This window comes from Arvicanthis niloticus, chromosome 27 (assembly GCF_011762505.2).
Source record: "Arvicanthis niloticus isolate mArvNil1 chromosome 27, mArvNil1.pat.X, whole genome shotgun sequence".
Classification (NCBI taxonomy): Eukaryota; Metazoa; Chordata; class Mammalia; order Rodentia; family Muridae; genus Arvicanthis; species Arvicanthis niloticus.
Window position 1 is genome coordinate 21,421,718 of NC_133435.1, and position 18,654 is coordinate 21,440,371.

At 46.0% G+C, this 18,654-nt stretch overlaps 1 protein-coding gene across 1 annotated transcript in view; it reads left to right on the forward strand.

Annotated features, from left to right (window-relative positions):
• The window catches only part of Wdfy3 (WD repeat and FYVE domain containing 3), a 223,789-nt gene extending 208,908 nt beyond the window's left edge, over positions 1 to 14,881 (forward strand). The window contains 8 exon segments of the mRNA XM_076926347.1: positions 265 to 423; positions 2,247 to 2,426; positions 3,251 to 3,433; positions 4,568 to 4,664; positions 6,722 to 7,045; positions 7,293 to 7,404; positions 7,763 to 7,960; positions 11,703 to 14,881. Coding sequence (XP_076782462.1) covers positions 265 to 423; positions 2,247 to 2,426; positions 3,251 to 3,433; positions 4,568 to 4,664; positions 6,722 to 7,045; positions 7,293 to 7,404; positions 7,763 to 7,960; positions 11,703 to 11,826 — 1,377 coding nt within the window. The 3' untranslated portion in view covers positions 11,827 to 14,881.
• The last annotated feature ends 3,773 nt before the right edge of the window (positions 14,882 to 18,654 follow it).

The following is an 18,654-nucleotide window of genomic DNA, read 5'->3' on the forward strand; positions in this document are numbered from 1 at the left end:
TCATTTTGCCTAACTGGATAAAAGCCAGACTCTGTTATGAACACAGTCTCTCAAATTTGATGCTTAGCAGCCACTGTAGTTTAGATGGTCCTGGGCAGTTTGGGGTAGAATTTAGTGGAACTGTCACTGTAACTGAACCCTGTCAACTGTAACTGAACCTGGCTCAGGATGAGCTCCCTCCAGAGACCTTCCCTGGGCACTCTGCTCTGCCCCTGAAGTCTACAGCACTTGCTGACCTATGGCTCACATGTGCTTTATTTACAGGCAGTGACTGTTTATGAGTGTTTGTCTGAATGGGGCCAGATTCTCTGTGCGGTTTGCCCCAACCCCAAGCTTGTCATCACGGGTGGAACGAGCACAGTGGTGTGTGTCTGGGAGATGGGCACCTCCAAAGAAAAGGCCAAGCCCCTCACACTCAAGCAGGTAACTGGAGGGCGGGTGCAGCGGGGGGGGGGGGGGGGGGGGGACTATTCTTACTCAACCACCAGGCTCCAGAGACTACAAAAGGCCTTCTTCAGCCAGAGCTGCTGCAGACTTGGCAGAACATGGTTAAGGTGGACGAGGGTTGTTTGGCTATGAGAGATGAGGTTTTTGCTTAAGATTGCTTTCAGCTGTGTAGTCTGGGCCACCGTCAGACTCATGGCCTCAGCCGCCTGAGTGCTAGAATCGAGAGATCGTGCCACCACGCCTGACCCAAACCTGTTATTTTCAATAGTCAGACTATGCCTGTTTCTCAAAAATTGCCTCTTAAAATCTAAAGGAAATTGTCCTTAGGAACTGTATTTCATCATATCTAAGAAATACAAATGTTTCTTAGAAATTATATGTACACTGAATATTTTGCAAGCCAGGTTATATTTGCTGTGGGTTCATGTTAACATCCTCTACCTCGGCCTCTACTTACCTGAACCACCAAGTCTTAGTTTGTTTCTTTTGTCATTTGTCATACCTAAGGACATGTCAGATTCATTCATGAGTCCAGAAAAATCCCCATGGTGTTGCTAACAAGTATTTTGCTCATTTAATCAGTAAGATTCTGTTATTGATTTTTAATTAATACAAAGGTTTTTTTGTCTGTTTGTTTTTACTTAAGCTATTCTGTGGAGTCTGTTCCTTCCTCGAACTTTATGTAGATTCTCAGAATTGAACTCGGCACCAGGCTTGTGCTTAAGCTCCTTGGTTCACTGACCCATCTTCTCCATATTTATATGTTTTGTAACACTTGATCTGTGAGGATTCATCATGGGCGTTCTTAAATAAGAGTGCATCTGTTTATTTAGGATGTAATTTGAAAAGCAGTGTAAAAGCCTCATCTGTTCAATTCCTACTGAGTTCAGGGCATCACACAGAACTCTGAGCCTCAAGTGATGTAGTTGCTGTATCTAGAGGTAAAGGGACAGACCTTAAAATAAAAGGCATGCCTACGTTACCTTTGAATAAAGCTAAAATTTACGTTTAAATCTGACTCCAAGGCCATTTTAAAGCCAAATCAAACTGCATTAGGTATATATGGAACGAATTAAATCTCTTGTGCAACAGCCTTCCACAGAGACTAAGGCTCCTCTGTCCTACTGAGATTAGCCATGTGAAGGCCGTCTCAGCAGGGTCTCACATAGGCTCTTGGTGCGTTCTGGCGAGCACACTATCTTTGTGAAGTACTTTGAAGCTCGTGTACCAGCATGGTGGACTGAGGACTTAAAACCACTTTCTGTACTTGTTCAACATACCTCCAGCTGCTCAGCACAGCACAGTGGGGCTGCAGCACACACAGCACAGCACAGCAGGGCTGCAGCATGGCAAGACCGTGCTCCCCGGTATCTTTTAGGGTCATAGACAGTAACCATGTCTTCATTTCCTTACTTTGGGCTAATATAATAATTGTGCTCGGTTCGTACACTTTTTTAAATTGTAGGTCCTCAGAATTGTCTACATAGGAGTTTGTGGCTAGGAACCGAGCTTACAGTCTCTGCTTGGGGACCCATAATCAGTACATGATCACATGGGAAGAGTGGAAAGAAATTCAAGCCAGTTGCGGCTGATATTTTCTCTTCCTTCAAAGATCTGGGTCACTATTTTCTTTCCCTCCAAGAAGAGTGTAAAGGTAGAAAGAAACACCTCTCAACTGTCAGCCCATACCTGTTCTGGGCACCGACTCTCTGGTTGTTAGCCCATCCTTCTGCTGATACACGTAGAAGTGTGAAGTTGGCTAGTTGACCCGCCTGGTTTCTTGCTGTTGTCTTTTGCAGGCTCTACTTGGCCACACTGATACTGTCACCTGTGCCACAGCATCCCTAGCCTACCACATCATTGTCAGCGGGTCCCGGGACCGAACCTGCATCATCTGGGACCTGAACAAACTGTCGTTTCTAACCCAGCTCCGCGGCCACCGAGCTCCTGTCTCCGCTCTTTGCATTAATGAGCTCACAGTAAGTAGTAGGTTGAGGAAACATTACTGCCAAACTAAACGCAAACTGAGTCTGTTTTCTAAGTCGGTGGACATCCACTTGTACGTGCCACTGCATTCTGCTGGGTTAGTAAGTTGCTTAAAAAGCAAATGGGTGTTAAATTTCATAACCCGTGCAACAGTTTTTCCCTGAAAATACATTCACCACTGCACAGTTTTAAGAGAGCGAGAGTCAATAAAAATAAAACATTGTATACTTCTCTAGTGATGAGGAAATTGTGGGGCTCATCAAGAGGGTAAGGGTTCTGTTAAGATTTTTAGTGACAATATATCCAAATTGCTCACTTACAGTGTACAGTAAAAAAATATCACCCTCCAGATCCTCACGTGCTGTAAGTACAGACTTCACCCCTGTCACAGCAGTATGTCGGATCCGTCTGTCGGATCCGTCACTGAGGGGACATGCAGCACAACTGAGCTTAGCGTCAACCTTCTACACTCTGGTCTCGGGGTTTGAGTTCATTACTTAAAAGTTAGTTGCAGGCTCGATCTCTAATGAGAAGCAGGAATAGATGGCCATACCCAGAGGAAGTCCCAGTCCTAATTAGAATGCTTCTGTTCATCCTTGGATGAGGAGAGAAAGCTCAGGTAGGAGGTGAGTGCCCAGCAGGGACTCAGCTTTGAATTCTTGAAGAAGCTTCTATGGAAGACATTTAAATCAAGCACTGGGTTCCAGGTTACCTCGAATCATTCAGCCGCTAGTCTAAGGACTGAAAGGTTCTGAGAGCTAGGCTTGTGCTGTGAAGCTCAGCAAAGAAAGTAACAAGCCTCCCTCCTCCTTCCTAGGGGGACATTGTGTCCTGCGCTGGCACGTACATCCACGTGTGGAGCATCAACGGGAACCCCATCGTGAGTGTGAACACGTTCACGGGCAGGAGCCAGCAGATCGTCTGCTGCTGCATGTCCGAGATGAATGAATGGGACACGCAGAATGTCATCGTGACAGGACACTCAGATGGAGTGGTTCGAGTAAGTGACTTGAGAGAGAAAGCTACACACTACCCACATGCATATACATATGTACACACAGAAGACGTGTCTTGGGGCCTTCCATCCACTCTCAGGCTGGTCCCCTGAAACACAGCATAGCGTTTTGGCTGCTTTCTATGTGATGGGCACCTCTACAGTGCATGTACTTCTACCTCTGTAGTCCCTCGAATGGCTGGGTTTCTCTCAGGAGATTTTCTTTTTTTCTTTGTAGCTATATATTCTTCCCCTTTTGGGCCTATTTCCCTTAATCATGCCCTTTGTCAAAGCTGGGTGACTAATTATCACCCACCCTCCTTAATTACAGGCCCAAGCTTAGAGACAATGAAGCTGACTCCACTCCCAAGTCACATGCTGTGGCTCAGCCTGCAGTCCTGCAGGGACACACCCCTGCCTACATTCTTAAGGCGACAGTTCCCACGAAATATTTCAGACACTACTAAAACCGTCACAGACAAATATGCTTGGAGGTGGGGTTTATATTCATCACACAAGACTTAAGAGGTTTTTGTAGGAAACAGAAGTTTACCTGTGTAGTTGTCTATCTTAGTTACCGTTCTGTTTCTGTGAAGATGCCATGACCAAGGCAACCTATAGAAGAAAGCATTTAACTGGGACTTAAGAGTTTCAGAGGGTGAGTCCATGAACATCATGTCAGGGAGTAGGCAGGAAGGGCACAAGGGCAGTAGTTGAGAGTTTCCATCTTATCCTCAAATCGGAGTCAGAAAGCAAGAGTAAAGGGAAGGAGGGGGGAGAGCAAGCCTGGACTGTGTAAGCTTGTGAAACCTCAAAGCTCATCCCCCCAGTGACCCACCTCTGCCAGCAAGGCCACACCTCCTGACCCTTCATGAACAGTTCACCAACTGAGAACCAGCACGCACACTCAGCCCGCCACACTGATCAGGATTTTAAACTTTCCTGGACAGGGTTCTTCCCTTCTAGTGAGGGACAGCGACCATGTAAGGTGGTTGGCCTCACAGGTTCAGAAAATCCTATTTAGTGGTGGTCACTGGACTCACCCTCCTATAGCCTCAGAGCACACCTTCATGAGCTAATGTGTTCACTGGATCCATTCTGTCTGTTGAGTGGTGTTACGTCCACATTATTTCCCCACAGTTCTGGAGAATGGAATTCCTGCAGGTTCCTGAAACACCAGCTCCTGAGCCTGTTGAAGACCTGGAGATGCAGGAAGGCTGCCCGGAAGCACAGATAGGTACTTGACAAGCACGCAGTCATCTGATGTATGTAGGTCACCATGGGAAAGCTCACACCCAACAGCTTAGGCAGGCAAGGCTGGTCACTGCACCCTCAGCACTGCCTGCTGCTGTCACCGCTCTGTGGCGTGCGTGCCAGCTTCGCTCTGGTTCACCACGGCCTGCCCTCCAAGTGGTGCAGATGTAGTTGGCGTCTACACTGCAAGCTAAACACAGGAGTGCTTCCCCCACAGTTCAAGGGCCTGTGTCTCAGTTCTGTGGGGCACAGAGCTGGGTAAATGAGGCAGCTCCTCACAGCAGTTCTACAGCTGCTGTGCCCAGCTCATGGGATGCACTGTGGGTGGAGACAGGAGACTGCCAGGCTCTTACATTGCTTACAGGCCAGACATCAGTGCTCACCCCCCTGAGCCTGCTCACATGGGACATTAACTAAAGAGCATTCTCTTTTTATTTCTGAAGCACTTTAAATTTTCTGGTGAAACAGAGCCAGGTGATTTCTCTACAGAATGACTGGGGACAGCACCATAGAGCCAGCAGTGTCCTCCTGCCCTGCGCTGCTGTCCCTCCCTGTCCTGGCACTCGTGACTGCCAGAAGGAATCAGTTTTCAGTTTGATGAGTGACTTGGTGACATAAGGAGCTGCCACATAAAAAGGCGCATTCTCAGAAGAGCACGGTTGCTCTTGGTAAATTTGGAGCACCTGCTTTCTGTGCCAGCAAAAGAAACCCATAAGCAGCACATTTTAATTCTTCCATTATATTGACAGTGTAAATTCTCACAGGCTTAGTAATAGCTTCAGAAGTGTTAGTAGGAAGAAAATAAAATTCAGAAATTTTGAATCAGTAACTGTTGGGAGTTGCCTGTTTTATCCAAGGCATTGGACTATGGAGTCCCTGAGGTGAGTCACATTTCTCTAGTGAATGACTAAAGCAGGTGAGATTAGTGGGAAGAAGGGCAGGACTCGGGGTGTTGAGACGGTGTGTGCGTGCATACTGTGGCCGGTCTGCCAAGGAGAAAAAGTCCACAGAGAAGGACTGAACAGCATACCAGGGATGATGACACTCAAGCCCAGCCTGGCTCACTGCACATGAGAGCTGTCCCTTGGCAGCTTAGGACATGAGGATAAGCCACCTAGTGTACCAATGCGTAAGTAGGTGTGTGTAGCGTGCTTGCTGTCCACTTCTCTCATTTCCACTTGTTTGCACCTTTCCCCATGGATCTTCCCTTTGAGAGACGCTATTGGAGGCGGTAGGCGACTGTGTGGAGATGTAAAATGACAGTGGGACGATTCAGAGTCAAAACTTACACAAGTAACTGACGCATCTTAGAAGTCACGTGGTTACTGATTGCCATGGACGAGGTTCTTGTTTATTATCCCACCACCACCACACACACGCACACACGTGTGTACACACACACACACACACACACTAGAACGTGCCATGGACAAGGTTCTTGTTTATTATCCCACCACCACCACACACATGCACACGTGTGTATACACACTGACACACACACACACACACACGAACGTGCCATGGACAAGGCTCATGTTTGCTCTCCCCTGTCCTGCTGTAAAGAGTGCAGAAGTGATGGTTTAGAGAGCATAAGCTACCAAGAGGCACGGCAGGGGGTTTGGAAGAGGGAGGAGGCACCTTGAGTAGAAGGAATTGGGTACAATTTTAGACTGTGAGGTGTCTCAAAGACAGGTAACACCAGTGTACACAGGCTTTGGGAAGACAAGTTCAAGTAGAATCTGTGCTCGCAGTGCGTGGACCTACTGTGAAGGGGAGAACACCTGAGGAACTAGACTGTCAGGGAGAATGTGGTTTAGATTTTACTGTGAAGGATCAAATGCCATGCTAAGGATTTTCTCAGTTGTGGTCTATGATACGGAATTAATTCTAAGGAAAATCCTATGCATTCTTACTGTGTATAGTCTTGCTTGTATACTTGGTTGTGATTGTGTCTCCCAACTAATAGACAAAAATCGCGGGGACCAGTGTAACCCTAACTGATGAGTCTGCCGTCTCCTATTTTCCCAATGCTTTACCCAGGGCAGCAAGCCCAAGATGAAGACAGCAGTGATTCTGAGGCAGAAGATCCCAGTGTCAGCCAGGATCCTCAGGACACTCCCAGCCAGCCCAGCAGCACCAGCCACAGGCCCCGGGCAGCCTCCTGCAGAGCCACTGCCACATGGTGTACTGACAGCGGCTCTGATGACTCCAGGCGCTGGTCCGATCAGCTCAGTCTTGATGAGAAAGATGGCTTCATATTTGTGAACTATTCTGAGGGCCAGACCAGAGCACACGTGCAGGGCTCCCTCGCCCACTCCCACCCCAACCCCATTGAAGCACGAAATTACAGCAGATTGAAACCTGGTAACTTGAGGTCTGGGGTCTTCCTCCCTGCCCGTGATTCTGTGACAGGTCGGGTGTTTGGGCTGTGGGGTCCAGCCCCCTTGTGGCTATCCTTGATCAACTGTGTGCCTGAGCCAAAGACAGGCCTCCCACAGTTCTCCTACAGATCAGGCTAGACAAGTTATAAAAAAGAAACCACAGTCCAAGAACTTGATTCATGTAACTCCCTAGGTTTGGTTTTTCTGTGTCTTATACATCTCCATTTCAGGGTACCGGTGGGAGCGGCAGCTGGTGTTCAGAAGCAAACTGACTATGCACACAGCCTTTGACCGAAAGGACAACACGCACCCAGCTGAGGTCACCGCATTGGGTGTCTCCAAGTAAGAGCCAGACTTTTTCCAACCCATCTCCCTTTCTGGGTCATTTGGCCTGGCTAGGGACCCACATTTTAGCCCAGTCCTTGAGGCACATGCTATCATAGCTGCTCTAGTGCTTCTGGTCTGAAACTTGCCACTGTGTAGATTTTAATCTCAACAAATAAACCTGTTAACATGTGTCTGTGTGCTTCAAAGATACAGCAGGTATTGAGCCAAAGGAAATTGAAATGGAAAAATAAATTGAGGTTCAGTTTTAATTTTTGTCTCCTTTAACTTCCTTTGAGGGAATCGGGGCTCCCTCTGAGCACCCTCCCCTCCCCTGAGCTCTAGACCAGAGGTCGCCTTCTCATGTTTTGCACAGGGACCACAGCAGGATCCTTGTGGGTGACAGTCGAGGCCGAGTGTTCAGCTGGTCTGTGAGTGACCAGCCTGGCCGTTCCGCTGCTGACCACTGGGTGAAGGATGAAGGCGGCGACAGCTGCTCGGGTTGTTCCGTCCGCTTCTCCCTCACAGAGAGAAGACACCATTGCCGGAACTGCGGACAGCTCTTCTGTCAGAAGTGAGTTTCCTGGGCATGCTGCGCTCCGCACGTGTGCTGGTTTACATGGCTGTATCCTCTGTGGTGGGGGTTTATGTAAACTTCTGCTCTTTCCCCTTCTGCAGTCATGAGCTCTCCCTCTCACAGACAGTACAGAAATGATCACCAGCAATAGCAGTCAGCCCGACTTTAATGTGCATGTGTACTCCACCGGGATTGTTCTAGAGGCACACAGGATATGTGTGTGGCCACCTGGCACACAGACCTTCCATCCCGTACCTCCCACCTTCCCTGATGGCACCTTACTGTCCATCCATAAGTCTGTACACGCCCTCAGCGTCTGTGACTCTGCACACAGTGTTTCTTAGCTTTACACTGCACAGTTTGCACTTTTCTGGAAAGTAGTATTCCCTTTTTTTTCAATCCATTCACAAATATCACAGGGCTGTGTAGGAATGTGTGTCCCTTACACTCAGCTCCTACGGACTCTTGGTGTCTTCTTTCCATTTTATAAATAATATAAATAAGGCTATAGTATGTTCTGATCTGAGTCCTGGATTTCCTCTCCTGGAGACGGAATAGAACACCCAACAGGACAGACTTAACTCTGGATTTTAACTGTGTCTTGTAAATGACACTTAAAACAGTTGTGCTACTACAAGTGCCTCAGAGCCTTCCAAACTCTTAGTCCTTGTGGGCCTGCCGAGCCTTTCCCCTTTAGCCAGGCTAAGGAAATGTGCCTCGCTGCTTTAACCACAATGCTAGGGATACTGGGATACTGGGGACCTTTTCAGATGTTATTGGGAAACTCCCCATTTAGGAAAATGGAGGTTTGTCTCTTGTCTTCTTTTCTCCCTCTTTGGTGTCTCTCTCCCTGAGTTCCCTCTGTATCCTGGACTCTGATCCTTTGGTGTGCCATGAACATATTTCCTGCAAGTCTGTGGCTTGTATTTAATTTTGCATCTGTGCTGTCTAGTAGAAAGGTTCTAGTTTTGGTGTGGTTGCACTTAATATATTTACAATTTGTGATATGTATGTCCTAGGATTTTGGTGTCCTATGTTTGATTATATAGGAAACTTAATTTTCTTTTAAATTTTGCAAGTTTTACTTTTTAAACTATCTGGAGTCTGCATTGGATTATAAGGCAGGAGTCTGTGATGGCCCAGAATGAACATGAGCTTGCCATCCTCTGATTATACAAACAGGCCCCCTCGCCTGGCACACAGAAGAGACCGCACTCTGACACACCCACAGAGCCTCTGTCTAAATGCCTCACAGAAAACTCTGTATAATCATTTTCTAAGGCAGATTCTGAGGTTCCCTAGGCAGCATATGTTTTCTGGTGAGGAGGTGACCTTTCCACTGACTCTGTTCAAATGTTCATTGTCACCTCGGTCAGGTGAGTGACTGAACCCCTCTGAGCTTGTTCTCGCTGTGTGGCTGTAAGTTAGACAAAGACAGCTTGCCTTGAGAGCTGCTGCAGTGGTATCAGTGACCGAGTGATCTCAAGCATGGAGACAGAGCACAGCTGCAGAGGAGGCTAGGGTGTTGTAATTACTCTTCATTTATCCCGGGAAGAAGATCAGGTGATGAATTAGCAGGAAGGCCCCTGCCAGCCTTTCTGATTGGGACTTGTGTGAGGTGGGGCAGAGGTCCTGCCGCGTGGCCATGTGCTCTGACTCTGTAGTTAGGGGTGGAACACAGCAGAGTGATGTTCAGCACTACCACTCGGCTGCTCTTGGGAGCTCTCTCCAAATAGTACAGAGAGGTCATTCCGTGACTTTCCATTGCTCTCGTGCGTCAGGGAAGGTTGTTGGGAGCAGTAACTGCTGGTGCCGGACCAGGCCCAGAGGAAAGCTCTGCAGGAAGAGCCTGCCACAGCCTGCCTGCCCTCTGCTGCCGAGAGCCACCCCACTCATGTGCACAAAACCCAGCCTAGCCAGCCCAGTGACCCTCTTAAGCACTCTGTTGCCCAAAAGAATGGAGGCAGTCCCTCAGTTGAGACTTTCCCAAGGTGACTTATGTGTCAGGATGATACTAAGAACCAGCGCAGCTCCATGAGATGTACAGATCTCAGTATAAAAACATGAAGAGAAAGAAACTCCTGTATGAGGCGGCACTGCCCCCACAGTGTCTGAGGTGACCAATCGCAAATGTCCCAGAGTAGAGGACAGCAAGAACTCCAGTCACCGTAAAATGATGCTCACCTGGAACAGACATCCTGGAAGGCCAAACTGAGACAGCTTGGGTACCACGCTTGCTGCACACATGCACACACGCGCGTGCACACACATACAAAGGACAGCTACAATAGTGAAAATCATGAAGTGCTGGAGAATGAAATGGAGGAGGACAGAGTCTGTCTGACCCTTGTCTGACTAGCAGTCTCCAGTAACAGCAAACACTGCACGCTGCTGAAGGGTATAAACTAGGGCAGCGCTATGGAAACTGAAACTAAAACTACATGTGGTCCAGCTGTCCAGTAGCCTTGTCCATTGTAGCATTGGTCACAGGCGCCAAGACGGAGAGTCAGCCTTGGGTGTCCAGGAATGAGTGAATGGGTTAACAGATGTTGCACATTTAGAAAATGGCTGGAGATGAGCCCCACGGCCTAAGTTAGATCTAGGCACCCACATGATGGAAGATGGAAGCAAACTCCCAGATGTTATCCTCTGACTTTGCATGTGCTACACACACACACACACACACACACACACACACACGCATGCACTAAATAAAATGTCATACAAAAATGGTGTAAATTTCTGGCATATAGGGACACCCACAGTATCAATTGGCCTTTAAAAAAAAAAAGGGAATGAAACTGTGGAACTTTTGTGCTAAGTGAAATAGGCCAGACAAAGAAAGACCAGAGACAGGCGGCACACAGTGATGGCCATGCTTTGAAACTAAGAAAATGAATGTCAGCCCAACCTGGAATTAGAACCGTGATGACTGGGTATTAGTTAAGGTGCTGGGGAAGGGAGACAAAGCCAGAGGTGAGTGGTTTAGATCAGAGCATACTGTACATTTATATAGAAATATCACCAAATGCCATTAATAAATATAGAATATTTATTGATAGGAACAAAGTGAGCCGTTCCCGAGGAGGAAACAAATTCAAAACAAGAAAACAAATCTAAGTAGACATTGGAGTAAGATGACCATTGAGTCTTCTGACCAAAGGGGGAAAGTTAGCTCGATGACAGGGTTTCCTTGCCTCAGCTATAGGCGGGGAAGCCAGGAGACAGCAAGGGCACATGTGTGTGACAACCTGCAGCATTGACAACTCAGACGGCCTGGTTCAGCATCAGGCTGCTTTCCCCCAGCCATCTTGCTGGTCCAGAGCAGTGATGCCTGAGGCAGTGAAAAGCTGCTGGTGCTCAGGGCGGCCGCCACGGCAGCTTCTCAGCCTCACGGCAGCTTCTCAGCCTCACGTCTGTGTGAGAACCCTCAGTTTGTCCTCTGTGTTTCTGATTTTCTCTGCTCAAAGAAATGGGCCCTTGGCATCTCTGTAACATTATCTGATGTTAATGCAGCATCCTGGGTCGGGCCCTTGGCATCTCTGTAACATCATCTGATGTTAATGCAGCATCTTGGGTCGGCAGCATGAGCACCAACCAGCCTGGCCCGAGGCGCTGCTCCAGGTCCACCGACTTGCCTGCTCTCCATCCAGTCCAGCCTCACAGCGCTTGTGGGTGCCTCACCCGGTGGGGGCGCAGAGGGATGACCTGAAACTAACTTATGTTCCCTTTCCTTTAGGTGCAGTCGATTTCAGTCAGAAATCAAGCGCCTGAAAATCTCATCCCCAGTGCGTGTCTGTCAGAACTGTTACTATAGCTTACAGCATGAGAGGGGGGCAGAAGATGGGCCTCGAAACTGCTGAGATGGAGGGACTGACAAGAGACCACAGCCTAGGGAGCACTTCCTGTCCTTCGGTGGCTCCAAAGGCAAGGAAGCAGTTTCCGTTCACACAGCTCTTCCCGCTGAGTGAAGTGTTGAGTGCAAAGGGATCATTGGATCACGGGTTCCGATCCATGACGGCATGGGCACTGTGCAGTCGTCAGCACAAGAGCGCAAGGTGGTTCCCAGGAGCATCTCAGAAGCTGAGTCTCCCATAGCGTAGCTGTCTCCAAGAGCAAACTCCGTGCTACCCAACTGTCTTTCTTGCATCTCATTTTTATAGAGCTATTCATCCTTATTTGGAAAAATCAACAAAAACTTTAAAAAAAAAAAAGGCTTCTAGAAAGTGGTTGTAAATCTGACTTCTTTGCAAGCAGCTGTGTATATTGTAAATAAGTGTAAAGGCCTTTTTTTTTTTTTCTAAATAAGGACCTAATTGCCTGTAACATGAGACTTCAAACTAAGCCACTAACTCAAAGAACTGTCTAAGGTCTGTCTAACGGCTCTCAATTATAAATATGGGGTTTTTTTTTTTAATCCTCAAAGACATTATCTGTACTATTTTTTTTTTCCTGTTCAGACCAAGCCTGTGTGCCTGATATCATTTCTTTCAAGTTGCCCACAGTGTCTCCACTTAAACTAGGCTAGTAACCAAAACGATGGAGCCCTGCTTTAGGAGTCGGCGTGGGTGAAAAGAAGTCTGCTGGTAAGGTAACCTGCAAATAATGGAGCAGAGTCTGAGGCTGTGTCCCGCCGCCGCGGGGTTGGAGTTAGGCAGCAGCCCCCTTACACTGACCTGTGTGTGGCCTGTGTGGGCCCAGCACACCTCAGCATCACAGAAGGGGATCATATGATCCATGTCGGGCAGGATGCAGCCCTGCCTCAGTTAATGGAAGTATATTTGCATGTTACCCCAAATTAGCTTCTCTGCATAGAACATAACAAGTGTGTGTCTTTGGGGACATGTGTGTTCTACTAAAGCTTATTTTCAAAAAAAAAAAAAAATGTACAGAATTAACATTTAAACCTTGTAAAACTGGATCGTGTCAGAAGTGCTTAAAACGAAACCTTTACCATTTGATGCCATCTACCTGAAAACAGTGAGATTTATACTGTACCAATGTCTATTTTTTTGGTTTTGCTATGAATATAATTACAGTATTTTAATATTTAGTTATTTAATTTGTTCTACTAGTTGGATACAGAACACACAAATTCAGAGGATGAAAGCTGGTGGGGTGAAGAGAGAAGTTTATAGAAAAATGGCTTTGGTGGTGGGATTTTTTTAAAAATGTGTGTTATGTACATAAATATAAATATATATATATATGAAATCAAAACAATTAATCTAGATTTTAACATTTTCAGATACTTAGCACTAATACTATGAACAATTCTAAAAGCCCTGTGATTTGAACAACACGGGGTCACTAATGGCCCAAGAAAGAAAGGATCGGTCTTGACACCCTCACAGAGGGAGGTTTCACACAAAGGGCAGTGGCTTTGGCTTCCCCAGTTCTCTCTCTTTAGCCCTGGTGACAGGCACACTTATGCACTAAAATGCACATATATGCACATGCGTCCGGAAACAGGCATGTGGTACAACAATGACCTTGTACCCTATGGGCTGAAAGCAGCTTCAGAACAAACTTGCTCTTCCTGCTGAGCGGGTCTCCAGGAGAAACGGAGAAGGCTGCTTTAGTGCCTTATGCTCCCTAAATTCAAACCTTCCTTTAGAGGTTTCAGCCTCCAGTCTGTGGTACATATCAAAATTGACTCAGACACTTCCATTTCTAAACGCTCAAATATACACGTGAATAAAAGGATTCTCGGCATTAACTCTTTTCACTTGAAGAAAAGTTGCTTTGCTTTCTCCTCCTTTGCGTGTCTCACATCCTGCCAAACCGCAATCCCCCATCGAGTCTTTAGAAGGAAGCTGGTGGTCCTCCATTGCAGGAACTGTGCTTGTGTATGGTGGTGGGCTGGCCCCAGCTGCCTCTGGACGCTTTGCAACAGTGTTACTTTACACTTTTGAAAAGCAGCGCCCTCTCCTTTGGCCCCTGACCCACGTTTACCCATATCCAATGGCAGAGGTGTTTTCAAGACTTGAATATAGAATTGTGTGTGCAGCCACTTGGGGCTTGTTCCACTGTCTAACCTGACGTGATCCGGGAATTCCACATAGGTGGAAACCAAACCCCTCACTCACTGCGGCTTTTCCTCTGGCAGCTGGTGCTGTGGGCAACTGTCTTGTTTCCATCAGGTTTTGGTTTTTGTTTTCTTTTCACTTCTGCAGAAATCACAGAGCCACTCATACGGGGCACTGGGCTCGCATCCATTGGCTTCATTGCTTGTCTGGCTATCCCTCTATGTCCTGTGCCAATCTGCTTACCATTATACATGGTGTGTGTCCACCTTCCCGTGGTCTGCATTCTCTTTCTAAGTACCTCACAGGGCTCCAGCCTGACCCTCTCTTCACCCATCCATCCACTGCTCATCCATGTCCTCAACACACCCGTGTGTAGCGTGCAAGTGTGACGTCATGCTTTTGAAGATGAGAAGTAGCTGCCCTTAGCAGCCAGCCCTCTGGAGAACAGCAAAACACTCTAGATAAGTTATTTTGCACTTTCTTATGTATAAAGGTGGTAGAAACTTATTTTTGCTTTGTATCATTTAAATACATTTTGTTTTGGTAAACAAACTGTGTATAAAAAAATATTTACGCTGTTAAAACTGTTTTTAGAAAGTATTTTTAATTTCAGCAAGTTTGGTTACTTGTTGCATGACCATTAACACAGCTGACTTTTTGTGTCAGTGCCATGTATATTTTTGTCCTGTTATTAACTTGTAAGCCCTAGTAATGGCCAATTATTTGTACAGCAACAGAAGTAAATTGAAGATACTGGCTAAGACTGGATTGATTGTGGACTTTTGTACTATATTGCAAAATCCGATTATCTGTTTCTCTGGTGGTTATGTAAAAGGCCTGAAGAATTCCTATCTAGTGTGCAATCTGTGATTCTGGGTGTTCATTGTATCTCTGTCTGATGCAAAAAGGTAGACAGTTACAATCCATGGTAAATGCAATAGTCCAGGTACTTAAGTATTTTTTTCATTTCAAATAAATACCTACTATTTACCACAAAAAAAAATTTAAGTTGTTTTACATTTAAGTTCTTCAGAGAAGAAAAACAGGTGATTCTAATTCTCCTCTGTACTTACATAATGTTTTCCTGGTTGTGCATATTTCTTTCGTCTCTGCTTAAAATTGCAGAAATTGGCTGCTAGGGTCATAGTTCAAGCCCCAGTTTGACCCTTATGAACCAGGCTCTCTACATCCTGAACTTCCCAACCATGCTGGACTCCCAGGCTGGTGACCGTTGGCAGGTTGGAGGGTGGCACACAGGGAAGGCCAGTGGTCTGGGGGACATGGCTTTCGAATTGGAACTGGCCTATCAAAAAAGACCTTTTTGCATGATTTGGCTTTTTTTTTTTTCTTCTGAGCATTGTTCTCTAGTCATCGTTGTGAAAAGCAACTGTGCATGTGTGCTCCTGTGTGTCTGTGTACATGCACGTATTTGTGTGCACGCATGTGTGTGTGCATGTGCGAGTCCCGCCCCACCCATCTTCTGAAGTCTGCCAGAAACTGTTAGCAGCCTTTCTTTGCAGTTTAACATCCCAGACTTAGAATCCACAACCCATTACTAGCATCGTCATCATTAGCTATTTGGTTTTAAGGTAGCAGTATCCTCACAAAAGAACTGTATAGAGAGAATACTGTCTAGGTTTCTTAGACTATTTCAGTTACTTTTAAGTTGTCTTAGAAGTCCTCACCCTCCACATAAGGAGCATGAGAAAATAGTGCATAGTATGCTGCCAACATTTTGGCCTTAGACTCATCTTTAACATTTTTTTGACAACCATCAATATTTAAGGTTATATATATATATATATATATATATATATATATATATATGTGTGTGTGTGTGTGTGTGTATGTATGTATATATATACATATATGATATGTATGTATATATGTATATACACATATACATATATAAACATATATATATATGTATGTATGTATGTGTGTGTATATTATACATACACACACACACACACACACACACACTTTGGTTTGTTATGTAGCCCTGGCTGGTCTGGAACTTTCAGATTCAGCTGCCCTCCTCCAGAGTGCTGGGAGTATAAGGCATGTGCCACCACCCCTGGCATAGTAACTTCTTTTAAAATAACAGTGGTGAAACCACATTAACAAATTGCATGTGTCTATAAATTACTGTTTAAAAAAAGATCCTTTGATTTGGCAATCTCAGCTCTGGAGAAGCAGAGACAAGAGGGTCTCTGGGACTTATTGAATTCCAGCCTAGCCAAATCAGAGCTTCAGGTTCAATGAGAGAAGCTGGACAGTGACTGAGGGAGACCCTCATGTCCACCTCTAACCTCCACTCACATACCAACAAAGACTGAAGAATGGAGTTTTAACTTTTGTTTCATTTGTGTGTGTTTACATGGAGGTCAGAGGAAATCTTTTGGAAATAAATTCTCTTCTTCCACCACGTGGATGTCGAGATCAAGCCCAGGTTGTCAGGTTTGGTGGCCAGTGCTTTCTACCCACTGAGTTGTCTCACTGACCTGTTACGGCCCGAACTGCCCCACGCTTGGGGGCCAAAATGTCAGGGACCACTCTGTCAATGTTGGAACCCACACTGCCGAAACCCTTGGGGGCTAAATTGTTAGAGCCTGCACTGCCCCAAGCTGCTCCAGTCCATGGGTCAGGGCTCAGCAAGAGAGAGAGTGAGGACGCACTCGAAGAATGGAGACCAGACAAAGTGTGATTCAATCCCATTTATTCTTCAGTCTCTCTTCTTCTCTCCAAGTCCCTAGTTCCTAGCACCTAATCCTAGTCCCAGTTGCTAGTCTCTTTCCCAGTTCCAAGTTCTTTCTCCAAGTGCTAAGTGCCTAATACCTAATAATATTTGCTTGTCTCAAGTGCCTACTACCTAATGCCTAATAACTGACTAACTTCTTCTGTCTGCCTCTCAGCCTTTTATATGTCTCACTTCTAAGGCACGCCTTTAAGTCACGCCCTTAAGTCATGCCCTTAGGCCTTGTCTCTAAATCTGATCTCTAAGTCATGCCCTTAAGTCCCACACCTTCCAGTCTCACACACCCAAGGGAAAATCCTGGGTATCTAAAACAAGATGTTATCAGAGTGTGCTCAGCTGTTGTAGGCTATTGTAATCAAGTCTCTTGTCAGGGTATATGGCTCAAGATGGCTGCAAGGATGATATCTGCCTTCTGTTGGCTCCCCACACTGACCCAGAATTGTTTTAGGGTTGTGTGAAACCCATGTCTAGCTTAATAGAGGACAGGGGTCTTCTGAGTCTGCCACCACCTTCAGTCTGTTGTGTTTCTCTTCAGTTGAACAAGTGAAAATCCTGCCTAACTTAGTTGTTACCTTTTCAAGTAAGTCCTTCTTAACAGTGTTAAGCTGCTTTTGAGGTTTTTGTTTGAGGGAGAGGGGTGTGTTTGTCTGTCTGTCTTGTGTCTTTCCCGTTTTTATAATCATAAAGCCCCATGTTCTACAAAAGTGCTAGTGCCCATGCCGTAGGGAGCTATGCGATGCTGCTGCTGCAGATCTGGGCATCTTCCAGGTACTCATGTACCCCATCATGTGATGTCCCCAAAAATATTTAAAATCAAAATGTTACCAGCAACCATAGGAAATTCGACATTCTGTGGCAATAGATACTTATTTTCCCCAAATTCTATTTTTTTTCCTTCAAACCTAAAATTTTGTCGTTAACAATCGATAGTATCATCCACTGTCGTCTTTGAAGTGGTGGGCTCACGTTTGATCACCACAAGCTTGTCTGCCACAGAGCCAGAGTCTTGGTTGTTCTGTGAGTAATTAAAAAAAAAAAAAAAGTGATAGCTGGTCACACACAGCCCAATCCCAAGAGTTTCTTCACAGTGTCTTGGTACTTCTTGTCATGTGTCACTCCTGAGAGTCAAAATGCAACACACACTTATTCTTACTGTCCCACAAGGCTGATCTTGAGCGGAGCTGGCACCTTCTGTCTTCTTAGCAGCACTTGGTGGTGAGGAAACACAGTGGTCAATGCTACCACGATTCCAGTTGGAATCCGACTTTGGTTTTGAGAGCCAGCTTCCTGAAACCCACCAAAGAGATTTTGGGACTTACAGGGTGAAGACTTAAGACCCACTGATCCAAGAAAAAGATGCAGGAAATGCTTGCTCCGCATGCTGTGGTGGCATGCATGCTTTCCTGTTTGGTTGCTAATCAGACTCCAGCACGTTCTCAGCTGGTCCCCCCACCCTCCCAATGATACCTGCCAAATGTAAGACCAGACTCCATCACTTTGGACAGGGCACTGGCGGCTATGCGGTATGGGAATTCCCCCTCTACAGTTTGAAGCAATCTGAATAGCACACTTTGGGAGTGTTGGGGTATCTAAGGAGGACTTTTAAAAGTCACATTATTATTATTATCATCATCACCTATTATCAAGACTAAAATTTGGTCATATAAAATTAATACTGCATGTAACTCTCACAAGTATAACCAATTGATCAGGCCAAGAGTTCTTTCCCATTCTGTTACTTGAGTGGGTGACTTAACCTCGTCATATTTGAATTCCTTACATCAAAGTGTTTTAGGACACCTGCCCCTCAAAAGAAGTGTTATTCTTTTTATTTTTAAATTTTATGTATGAGAGCTCTGCTGCATGTACACCTGCATGCCAGAAGAGGGCATCAGGTCTTTTTA